Source organism: Myotis yumanensis, unplaced genomic scaffold (assembly GCF_028538775.1).
Source record: "Myotis yumanensis isolate MYYU_CA2020_CCGP unplaced genomic scaffold, mMyoYum1.0.hap1 SCAF_2, whole genome shotgun sequence".
Lineage (NCBI taxonomy): Eukaryota > Metazoa > Chordata > Mammalia > Chiroptera > Vespertilionidae > Myotis > Myotis yumanensis.
In genome coordinates, this window is record NW_027223753.1 from 157,209,218 (window position 1) to 157,221,560 (window position 12,343).

A 12,343-nucleotide genomic window follows, 5' to 3' on the forward strand; every position below is an offset into this window, starting at 1 on the left:
ATGACGTTGGAGCCTCTTCAACTATTGCCTGTACTTTTAAAAAATATTGTTAATCCTCACCAGAGGATATTTTTTTAAAATAATATTTTTATTGATTTCAGAGAGGAAGGGAGAGGGAAGAGAGAGAAAAACATCAATGATGAGAGAGGATCATTGATTGGCTGCCTAATGCACACCCCTTACTGGGGATCGAGCCCACAACCTGGTCATGTGCCTTTGACCAGAACTGAACCTGGGACCCTTCAGTCCTCAGGCTGACGCTCTGTCCACTGAGCCAAACCAGCAAAGGCGAGGATATGTTTTTTTTGAAATTGATTCTAGAGAGAGAGAAACATTGATGTGAGAAACATTGATCGGTTGCCTTCTGGACATGTCCTGACCCAGGATCCATTTTGCAGCCTAGGTATGTGCCCTGACCAGGAATTGAACCTGCACCACAATGTTGTGGTGTATGCTGCAACCAACTAAGTCACCTGGCCAGGGCTACTGTCTGTACTTTTTAACTGCACTTTCATACTTTAAAATTTTATTTTATTTCTGTACCAGACACTAGCAGTGGTTCTCAACCTTCCTAATACCGCGACCCTTTAATACTGTTCCTCATGTTGTGGTGACCCCCAATTTCATTGTTACAAATTGAACATAATTAAAGCATAGTGATTAATCACAAAAACAATATGTAATTATATATGTGTTTTCCGATGGTCTTAGGCGACCCCTGTGAAAGGGTCATTCAACCCCCAAAGGGGTCGAGACCCACAGTTTGAGAACCGCTGCACTATAGGATTGATTTCTTTTATCAATGTCTTTCTTTTTCATTTCTAATTTTCTATTAACTTTTTCTTATAAATCTTATTGTATTGTTTATATTTCATAATTTCTTATGCTCTGTCTTTATTTTTGTCCTTGTACATTCTCAGTATACTTATTTTAAAGTCTATGCCAAAGTTTTTTTTAAAGATATTTTTATTGATTTCAGAGAGAAAGGGAGAGGGAGAGAGAGAGAGATGGAGACATCAATGCTGAAAGAATCATTGACCAGCTGCCTCCTGCACAGATCCCTACTGTGGATTGAGCCCACAATCCGGGCATATGCCCTGACCTGGAATCGAACCATGACCTCCTGGTTCCTAGGTCAATATTAATCACTGAGCCATACCAGACAGGCTATGTCAAAGGTTTTTTAAACTTTATTTCACCTGAAATGAATTCATGATCCACTTACTCTTTATATATTTAAGCATTTTGTTTGTAAGCTTTTAAAAGTACAACACAAGTACAGAAAGTACACAGATTATTAATATGCAGATTAATGAATTTTCAGAGTGAATTCACGTATGTAACCAAACAGCACCCTAAAACCCATTCTCTGTATCCCCTCTTAGTCACTACTGCTCTAAAGAGAACTATTATCGTGACTTCTAACACAACAAAATTAATTTAATTTTAAAAGAAAAGTTAATTTTTGGCCTTTTTTTGCCTCTACCTCACTATCTCCCCTGACCCCCACCCCCCTTTTCAGACTCTCTCCTCCAGTCAGGTGAGCGTCCTCTAGTAGGACAATAAGATCTTTTGAGAGAGAGAACTTTTATTACAGTATATTGCCATAATTATTCTATGTTACTATTAGTTATTGTTGTTAATCTTTCACTGTGCCTAATTTATAAATTAAACTTTATCATAGGTATGTATGCATAGGAAAAAACATAGTATATAGTGGGTTTGGTACTGTCTGTGGTTTCATGCATGTACTGTGGGTCTTGGAAGTAATTTCCCATGGATAAGAGGGAACTACTGTACGTAGTGAGAATGGTTTAATTTTGAGTATCTTATTCTGAGGGGAGAGCCATAATTCTTGTTCTGCGGGTATGAGAGAAAGGGATGAGTCAGAGATGTCTCCAGGAAGTTTGACCTGAGCAACTGTGTTGATAGCAATGGTATTTATATTTCAATGTTTTCTTTAATTTCAATTATTTCCTTTATAGTTCTTTCCCTATATTTTTATTTGGAGTTCTTGCATAGTTTTTCTTCAACTTTCTGAATTATAACATTAATTTACCTAACCTATTTCTTTCCCTTCATTTCCCTACTATTTGCATTTGAGGTTATGCTTATCCCCCACTGCGGTTTTAGCTCTTTACTCAAGTTTTTGTATGCATTGGTTCTATTGTCATTTAGATTTTAATATTCTCTATTCTCCCTTGTGATTATTCTTTAACCCAAAAGAGTTTTTAAAATCTCCATTGTATTTTAAAAATAATTTGATTGCATTTTATTTAGCTAATGTCTGGATAATATTGATTCTTTGATGTTTGTGGGCCCTGCTTTGTAATGTACAGTACTCATTTAAAAGGACTCTCAATTTTTTGGTGGAAGAAGGTTTCCCTAGACCAGCGGTTCTCAACCTGTGGGTCGCGACCCCTTTGGGGGTCGAAAGACCCTTTCACAGGGGTCGCCTAAGACCATCGGAAAACACATATATAATTACATATTGTTTTTGTGATTAATCACTGTGCTTTAATTATGTTCAATTTGTAACAATGAAAATACATCCTGCATATCAGATATTTACTTTACGATTCATAACAGTAGCAAAATTACAATTATGAAGTAGCAATGAAAATAATTTTATGGTTGGGGGTCACCACAACATGAGGAACTGTATTAAAGGGTCACGGCATTAGGAAGGTTGAGAACCACTGCCCGAAACCAATAGAGCAAATTTACTCATTTATGATGTCCAAGTCTCATGCTCAACCAGAGCCCTTTCACTTTTTTGTTTAAAAGTCAGAGGCTGGCTCTAGGCAGTTTGGCTCAGTGGATAGAGCTTCGACCTGTGGACTGAAGGGTCCCAGGTTCGATTCCTGGTCAAGGACACATGCCCAGGTTACAGGCTCGATCCCCAGTGGCAGCTGATCAATGATTCTCTCTCATCATTGACGTTTCTCTCTCTCTTTCCCTCTCTCTTCCTCTCTGAAATCAATAAAAATATATATTTATTAAAAAAGCCAGAAGCTGGGAAAAGCAGAGCTGTTGTAGTGCCAGGCATCTTTCTCTTTCGTGTCCTTCGGGAGCTCAAGTTGTAGGCTGGGGAGTGTGGGGGCTTCATGCCAGGATGTCCAGGAAGGGACATGCAAGAGGACTTGGAGCTCAGATGCAGAGGTGGTGAAAACGCCAGTGCACCTCAGTGCTCTCTAAGGATGGGGTCCCCACCATCTATCTGCTCGTGGGGCCACATCTAATTGCACCCAGATCCACATGCTTCTTGTGAATGTGCTCCCCGGTGACCTCTGAAGGCAGATAATCATTCCAGAAAACTAAAATTGCTGTCTTCTTCAGGAAGGAATCTGCACAAACCAAAGTCTGCAGTCTGGACCTCTAATTCTGTAAATGGCTTTGTCCCATGGCAGTAATGCGAGGTAGCCGCTAACAGTGCCATGACGGGGGCCATGTAGCCTGGGTCAGTGTGTGCTTGTGGCTGCTGCTGCTGCTAGTCCCTCCCTGCAAGCCAGGCTGGGAACTGGGTGCTACACCTCTTTGCCACAGAAGTAAACAAGGGTTGCAATGTTGGGTATTGAAGAGGGGCCAGATTTTCAGCTCCCTGGGAAAGTAGGAGTTTCATGCTGCCTGTTTCAGTTCAGTATTTTTAAAGGCCCTTCAATGCCCTTGACCATAAAAGATCCCATTTAAATGTATCTATTGTGAGGTGCTGTAGAGTGGGTACAGCTTGTGACAGGTTAGCTCTGACCTCTGGCAAGGTGGCCATGGGCCGGGCACGGAGGTTCTCGATTGCTCATAAGGATGATAATGATGGGGCTGGACTGGGGTTCAGTCCAGAGTGAGCTCATCTCAGCCCAACAGCTTATCTTGTTGCCCGGGTTTTTTTGTTTGTTTGTTTTATAAATCTGTGTTACTTTGCTAGAGCTGCTATAACAACATGCCATAGACTGGATGGCTTAAACAACAAAAGCTTATTGACGCATGGTTCTGGAGGCTGGAAGTCCAAGATCAAGGCAGTGGGAGGGTTGGTTCCTCCTGGGGGCTGTGCGGGACGGATCTCTTCCTGGTCTCTCTCCTTGGCTTGTATATGACCATCTGCTCCATGTGCATGCTCATCATCTTTCTTCTGTGTCTGTGTCCAGATTTCCTCTTCTTACAAGAATGCCAGTCATATTGGAGTAGGGTCCATTCTAATGGCCTGTTTTAATGTGATTACCTCTGTAAAGACCCTATCTCCAAATGCAGTCACACTCTGAGGTACTGGAGGTTAGGACTCCAACATATGAATTTATAGGGAGACTCAGTTTAGTCCATAATAGTATCCATTTCACCATGGCCTTTAACCTTCTATCATTGAGTAATATTCATATTCATCTCTGGCATTTTATCTTTCGATGTGAAAAATATTCACAGAGTTTGATTTCAGAAATTATGCAGGTTTTAATAAATGAATCTGATTATATGTTTACTAGCAGCCTGGTGCATGAAATTCATGCATGAGGAGGCGGTCCTTCAGCCCAGCCTGCACCCTCTCGCAGTCTGGGAGCCCTCATGGGATGTCTGACTGCTGGTTTAGGCCCGATTGCCGGACATCCCTCTTGCAATCCAGGACCCCTCACTCCTAACCGCCTGCCTGCTTGCTCCTAATGACTTGCCTACTCACTCCTAACTGCCTGCCTGCTCACTTCTTACCGTCCGCCTGCTTGCTCCTTACTGCTTGGTTCACTGCTCCTTAGTTCTGCCACGGAGGTGGGAGAGGCTCCTGCCACCACTGCTGCACTCTCCAGCCGTGAGCCTGGCTTCTGGCTGAGTGGTGCTCCTGTTGTGGGAGCACACTGACTACCAGGGGGCAGCTCCTGCACTGAGCGTCTGCCCCCTGGTGGTCAGTGTGTGTCATAGTGACTGGTTGTTCTGGTCGTTCTGTTGTTCCACTGTAATGGTTGCTGGGCTTTTATATATAGAGAGATATAAATATATAATATATGTAATCTAATATGTATATTATACATATGAATCTAGCTGATTTACAATGCCTATAAGCCCCTGTTTCTTTCTTTTTTTTTTTTTTTTTTTGGTAATCTTTATTAATATAAGATCATTTCCTAGGGCTCATCTGCTAGCTTTTTAAACAAATCTCAAAGGCAATTTTACAGTTCATTTAATGCCACACATTCCTACAACATTAGCCCCTTTACAAAATAGCCAAAAGAAAAATAGCTTCAAAAACTGTTGTCTTAGAAATGTTACTACAATTAAGATTGGTTCTGTATTAACTTCTATAATCAACCAGTGTGTCTTAGATTGCCGTGTACATTTTGAATGTGACATGCAAAATGAATCTTGCTTTTGCATGCAGATTTATCCATAGTCCCAAAACAAAAAGGGGAAATAAACATTACATTTTGTTGAAAAACAACACCACCAACAAAATCTTCACAATTAGTGGATATGGGAAAAGGAAAGAGGACAAAAAATCAAGGTACCCAATATTTGAATAATTTAACAGCATTCAGAACCCATGAATGATAAGACACATTTTCAAAGTGGAACAGAAGTTCTTAAAGAGATTGATTTAGACGATTAGTAACCATCAGACTCCTTTGTATGACATCAGTGTAATTCAACTTAATCTCTCTTACCAATTTAAAAGTTTTCAGAATGTATCCCAAGGTAATAATTCATTTCAAACCTATTTTAATAAATTACACATGCACTAATTTATATATATATATGTACATATATACATCTATATTCTCTATGTGTCATTTTAAATATCTTCTATAATTAAAATAGAATACTCATGTTGAAATTAAAAGTTTAGACAAACTAGACAAACCGCTGACTTTGATATATTAATGACTAAGAAAAGGTAGCTCAAAGCTTTCGATATGAATGAACTTGACAAAAACATGTTAAGGCATGTTTAAGAAATTTGTCCTTGTTACCCGACTTTTCTATTTTATGCAGTGAACCCATGAGAAAAGAGTATTTTCAACAAAGTAGTATACCTAGTGCTTTGAAATGAAAATCAGCAACTTAAAACCTCTCACTTTGGTAAAAGCAGAACATCAGTTCAGAATTACACAGATGCTGAAGTGAAAGACAAGTGGAATGTATAAATTAATCCCAGTCAGTATTAAAAGCATTGTGAGAAAAAATGTCACCAAAAAAAGGATGTTATGAAACAAAATAGAATGTATATTTGGATAATTATAATCTATAATTCTATAAAAATTGCTAGAATTCAAATATCTTTAATACATTGCTGGTGAAATCAAAGTCAAAATATAATACTTGGGATTCCTCCTTCTCCAAAGATGAAATTAAACGAATCAAGTAATTTGTTCTCTAAAATACTCTGCAAATTCCAATTCACAAGAAATATATAACAAATGATTAACAATAAAAAGTTTATATGGATGAAAAGCTACAGTTCCAGTCTTTGCTACCTCAGCAAGGTACTTTCCATGTACCACTTCAATAAAATAGAAATGGCAGTGTCTGAGAACATGATCTACATTTTATTTACATTTTAAGACTAACTTTAATCTCAAAAATAACATATCAATTCACCCGTTTCCTTTTTGCTGATTTCACTTTAATGCATGGTTTGTCCAACAAAGACATGGGAAAACAAATATTTACCATGTCTGTTACGTGTAACACACAGGAACAGCTTTCAACAGAAATTCATTGACCTTCCCCATGACATTTATTTTTATTATAAATACAGATATCCAAACAATCCTGAACATATTTTTGATACTATTGGTAGTCAGCACCCACACCACTTAAAAATTAAAACAATTTGAGCCAATATTCATTCTACCTGCTACTTTAGACAATTGGAAGCTCTTTCTCTAAGCAAGATGGATAAAGCATGCCATTTCTCTTTTTCCTTCTTGAGATTTTTACTCTTTAGTAAAAATCACCACACTTTCATCTTGTAAACCTGAATTCTATTTTGAACACTCCAGCTTTATGTTTAAACGACAGTGCCTTAAAAAATTGTGCTGCATTTTTTTTCTCCTGTTACCTGAAAACATAATGTGTATACATATATTAAGTATATTCTTACAAATGTCCAGGTCATGTTTACCAGTTGGCATTCTGATATTTAATCAAGACATTAACATGAGTAGAAGATTGTTGATTTAAGACAAGTTTGAGATCCACTAAAATTAATTGTTGTATGTTTGTCCTGATTACTGTGGAAGCTTCTTTGGATATCATTAGACGTCTTAGTTCTTGAAGTACAACTTTAATGCTATATGAATTTTGCCATTTTGCTAATACAGATAAGCTCCATGCACCTACTGTTTCACTGGAATTATTTATTCCATTCATATTAATTTTTATTACAAATCTAACTGATGGAGGAGCTTCTGGGTATTTAGGTCCACATTCTACTTTTAGGCTATATATATATTCTGTTTTCATAATTTATCCTTGGTGTCCCAATAATCATGCCTGTCTACCTTGTAAGTATCATATCTTCATCATCTTCAAGGCCCCAGCTAACCGTCCCATTGTCTACTCTTTTTTTTACTCTATTTTTATTTTTTTTAAATTATTTATTGTCTAAAGTTTTACATATATCTCCTTTTCCACCAATTGACCCCCCTCCCTACCCCCCCCCCCCACACACACCTCCTCCTTTTTGTCCTTTTTCAAGTTCTTCCAATGAGCGAAAATTATGAGGAACTCTAACTCCTGTGGAGACCGCTATCTTCTTCTGTACCCTGATGCAGCTGTCAGCCCGTTTCTTCCTTCCTTTCAAGAACATCTTTCTGTCCTCCCAAGAACAGACGACCTCACCTTGCATTGCTCTTGTTTTGTTTTGTTTTCCCTCCAGGAGATACACCTCCTACCGAACAGCCAAAGTGCACTGACTTCCAGAATGCCAACCCCTTCCGGGGCACCAACCTCAAAGTCCGGTTCCTCCTCTTCACCCCTTCAGATCCTCGCTGTGGGAACCTAGTTGAAGAAAGTAGCGACCTTCAGAACTCTGGATTCAATGTCACTCTGGGAACCAAACTAATCATCCATGGATTCAGGTGGGAGCTAACCAATCAATAGGATTGCCTGTGCTAAGCGCTAGAAAGGGATCATGGGAAGGTAGTGGGGAGTAAGAGGAGGAATGAATTGGCCGACTGTCACATGTCCCATCCCTCATCTCCTGCTGTCTGTAAAGATGCCTCATGTCAACATGAACACATATTATGTTGTTTATTCCTGTTGGTTATATATGTTACTCCTCCCTCAACCCTTGTCTACACACTCTTGAACAATAAATATGTGTGATCTTGGACAAATCACTTCAGCCCATGGAGCCTAAGGGAGAAGAAGGGAGTTTGTAGAGATGATCTCAGGGACCTTTCCTCCTTGAAGCGTGGTTGTATGATTCATCTCAGCCAATGAAGTCATGGGCTTTGCACAATTACTCAGGGTAACAGCCTGGTGTTGTTTTTTAAATACAGAATTTTCTTTTCTTTTCTCACTCCTTCCCTGGTTTTATGACCTAAGAAACTACCACTTATGGATGCTACTTCGGTTCCACCCAGAAGCTAGCATTTCTCAGGAATGTGCCAAAGTCTCTCCCCTAGCAAATCCTACATTTAGCCACTATCCAAGGCTGAGTGTGTGCCCTCAACCCAGGGATAGCTAATAGAGCTGAAAAGCTCATCGGGCTCCTCACTGTGTGTGCTCCTAGATACCCCAAAGTCACATTCCATGACAATTGTCAGTCTGCTCCTCTGTCCCATGAGCACACACTCAGAGAATGTGCTCTGATTGTTCCTGTGCTGTGACAGGCCATTGAGAAAACTTCTTTCCTGATCCCAATTGCTTGGGAAGAAAGCATTCTGAAAATTTAAAAACCATTCCCTTTTTCTAGAAAAGTGCTATTACACTGTAAGTTCCAGAATGATAGGGGCTGTATTTTATTTTATTTTATTTTAAATTTCTGCAAAGCACCTAGCATACTGCCTGGCTCATTTGTTGAAGAAATAAATAAGTGAATGGATAAATAAAAACATCCTCAAGAAAGTACCTATTTTCTAGAATTAAGATTGCAAATCTTAACTCTAATGTACAAATCTATCCTTTCTTTCCCACAAATCACACAAGCAGGGCCAGTGCAGATGGCTTGTGTAGTTGAAGCTTTGCACACAGGACTGGGGGCTGGGGGCTGGGGGCTAAGGGCTGGTGGGGTAGGAGGCTGAAATGCAGCCTGAGTTCTGAGTCTAGCACGGAGCTGCAGCCACCTGGACAAGAGGCATCCTATCATAATTTACACAAAGGCTCCCTACGTGCAGGCAGAAGCCCTGGTCACTTTGGGACTGTCCTCCCTATGCTCAAATTGCTGTGACTTACTGCCCTTGTATCCCCCTTCCCTAGTCTTGACTTTTTTTCTGGGTTTATTCTATTAACAGAGGTTCCCATGACAATGGATATCAATTTGGCAGATAATTGTTCTATCCTTTCTTGGCCCCATGACTAGGGCGTTAGGAACAAAGCCTTCCTGGATTGAGAAGCTCATCGGGGCCCTTCTGAGGGCAGCAGACGCTAACGTGATTGCCGTGGATTGGGTGTACGGCTCCACAGGTGCTTACTTCTCGGCCGTGGAAAACGTGGTTAAGCTGGGACTCAAGATCTCCAGTTTCCTCAGTAAACTCCTGGTGGGTGCAGAAGAGCTGATGGGGATTTCAGCTGCATTGGAAGGGAGAGGGGTTAGCAGGAGTGAAGCAATACAGGAGGAGGAGATTTAGGGTGGAAGTAGAGCCACCCAAGGGGCTTGTCAGTCTCCTCCTCTCTCCCTCTCCCTGTAAATTGGGCCCCTGCATATCAGGTAGAGAGAGCCAGTGGCTGGCTCAGTCATCTCTCAAGCAGAGAATGTGCTCATGACTCACACTAGGCACCAAAGGGACAGTGAGGGGGATTACCCCTGCAGCGCCCAGCAAGAGGGCAAGGGCTTACCGGAATGAGGATTCTGCCCTCCCCAACCCTCTCACCCCTGACCTCAGCATGTGGAGCACCTGTGTCATGCCCAGGGCCCTCCGCTGCTAAAGCCTCAGGGGAAAGTGCAGCCCTGTGAGACCAGGGGCTGCTGGGTCCCAAATGCAACCCACTGTAAATGTCTGTTGTAGGTGCTGGGTGTGCCGGAGTCCTCCATCCACATCATTGGTGTGAGCCTGGGGGCCCATGTTGGGGGCATGGTGGGACATTTCTACAAAGGCCAGTTGGGATGGATCACAGGTAACATTCTTCCTTGCCCATCCTCCCAGGTTTGGAGAAAAGTAGAAAGAATGCCCTGAAAATGTCTTTGTTGAGGCAAGCAGAGGGAAATGTCAAACCTTTTGGTGTTATGATGAAGTCATCCATGACCACTAAAATTTATTTATTGGGACTCTTTTGCATAAAGTGATATTGTGTTATTGCATGAGCTCTAATATCAGTGTAGGAAGCCATGAAGTTCTTGCTAAGCCTCAGTTTCTACATCTGTGATGCAAAAATATAATAAACTAGAGGCCTGGTGCATGAAATTTGTGTACTGGGTGGGGGCGGGGGCGGGGCCCTCAGCCCAGCCTGCACCCTCTCGTAGTCTGGGAGCCTTCGGGAGATGTCCAATTTATGGCTTAGGCCCGCTCCTCCTGGGAGGAGCGGACCTAAGCCATCAGTCGGACATCCTTAGTGCTGAGGTGGAGGCAGAAGAGGCTCCCACCACCGCTGCTGCACTCACCAGCTGTGAGCTTGGCTTCTAGTAGAGTGGTGCTCCTCCCTTGGGAGCGCAGTGACCATCAAGGGGCAGCTCTTGCATTGAGCGCCTACCCTCTGGTGGTCAGTGCGCATCATTGAACCGGTTGTTCTGCTGTTTGGTCGATTTGCATATTAGCCTTTTATTATATAGGATGGAGACACTTTAAAATGGAGTCAGAGTTGTCATCCCAGAAGAACTGCCTTGCACATCTTATGCCTAAAACCTTTGGAATGTTAAAACAGGGCAAAATAACCTTTGGATTGGGCCTTAAGCAACATTGTGTCCCAAAGAACTGTTGGCAAGGATAAAGGAAAGTAGGTGTTATGTCTACCAGCTGATGACTACTGGGCTGAATTAAAAACACTGTTTAGAATTAGTGTCGTCATGTTATCTTATCTGCATCAATAGAAATGCCTTCCTTCCAGTGATGTAATGGTTCCTCTTCCCTTTCTTGTAACTATCCCTTGCTTTGTGTCCTAATCAGAATATTATGTAGATTTCTGCCTGAATCAGTGGTTCTGAATAGCTACTCTTTTTTATATCAAATAAATGCTTATTGCCTCTCACTTTGAAAGATCTTTTATTTTTAGGTTAATAGCTCATATCTTCTTGGTCCACTGTGGAAATCACCTTTAAACAGTATGCTAAATGCTTGCAAAAGTGCAGTATTCTTTATGCTTCAGGAGCTACTGTTAATCGATTAGGGGCTAGAGTTGTGTGGAAATTACCATCCAGTGGAAGAACTCTGAGTCATGTTCTACAAGCCTGTCAGAGGAGCCCCAGTGGGATGAGAACTACTTGCCCAAAGTGATACTCCATGCATTAAAAATGTCCTTCCTTCTATCACTTTATTTTCTACTCCCTCACTAGCTTTCTGTGATCTCTCAAATAAGCCAGTTGCATTTTTTAAATTTTTATTGTTGAGAGCATTACAGGTATCCCTCCAGTTTCCTTCCCCATTTCCCCCTCCACCTGGATCCTGCCCCACCCAAGGCCTTCACCACCCTATTGTCTGTGTCCATGGGTTATGTATATATGCATATAAGCTCTTAGGTTAATATCTTCCCATCCCTTCTCCCCTCTTCCCTCTGAGATTCTTTAGTCTGTTCCACATGTTCATGCCTCTGGTTCTATTTTATTCATCAGTTTATTTTGTTCATTAGATTCTTTGTTAGTTCATTTTAATTTTCAGATTCAACTGTTGATAGATATGTATTTATTGTCATTTTATTGTTCATATTCTTCTTGCCGGGGTGTTTCCCTGCATCTAGAAGGGTTCAGGAATCTGGAAAAGGGGCTGTGAGTAAATTAATAAACTAGACATGAAATATAAATTTGGAAGGCATTTTGGGGAGCCAGGGGAGACCTAACTTCAGTAACCAAGTTCTCTGAATCTCTGGACCCCTCGCTTTTTATGAACACAAATTGCCCTAAAGCAAAGCAGATATACATATCAAAGGTAAGATTTGGTATACAGTAGGCATTGTCAGGTTGGGGAACTGCCCTCAGCTGTCAGGCACAGGCAATAATATATGCAAATATTTAGGTTTGGGGAAATGCTTTCAGCTATTCCAGCAGCAGGTA

General features: G+C 41.0%; 1 protein-coding gene and 1 pseudogene across 2 annotated transcripts in view; one reads left to right on the forward strand and one right to left on the reverse strand.

Annotated features, from left to right (window-relative positions):
* Nucleotides 1–12,343, forward strand: part of PLA1A (phospholipase A1 member A) — a 39,373-nt gene that overhangs the window by 5,461 nt on the left and 21,569 nt on the right. For both annotated transcript variants that reach the window (XM_070406254.1, XM_070406255.1), the window contains exons 2-4: nucleotides 7,856–8,057; nucleotides 9,503–9,680; nucleotides 10,149–10,257. In XM_070406254.1, the coding sequence (XP_070262355.1) occupies nucleotides 7,856–8,057; nucleotides 9,503–9,680; nucleotides 10,149–10,257 (489 nt within the window). The remainder of the gene's footprint in view (nucleotides 1–7,855; nucleotides 8,058–9,502; nucleotides 9,681–10,148; nucleotides 10,258–12,343) is intronic.
* Nucleotides 7,122–7,825, reverse strand: LOC139004435 (ubiquitin-conjugating enzyme E2 variant 2 pseudogene; annotated as a pseudogene).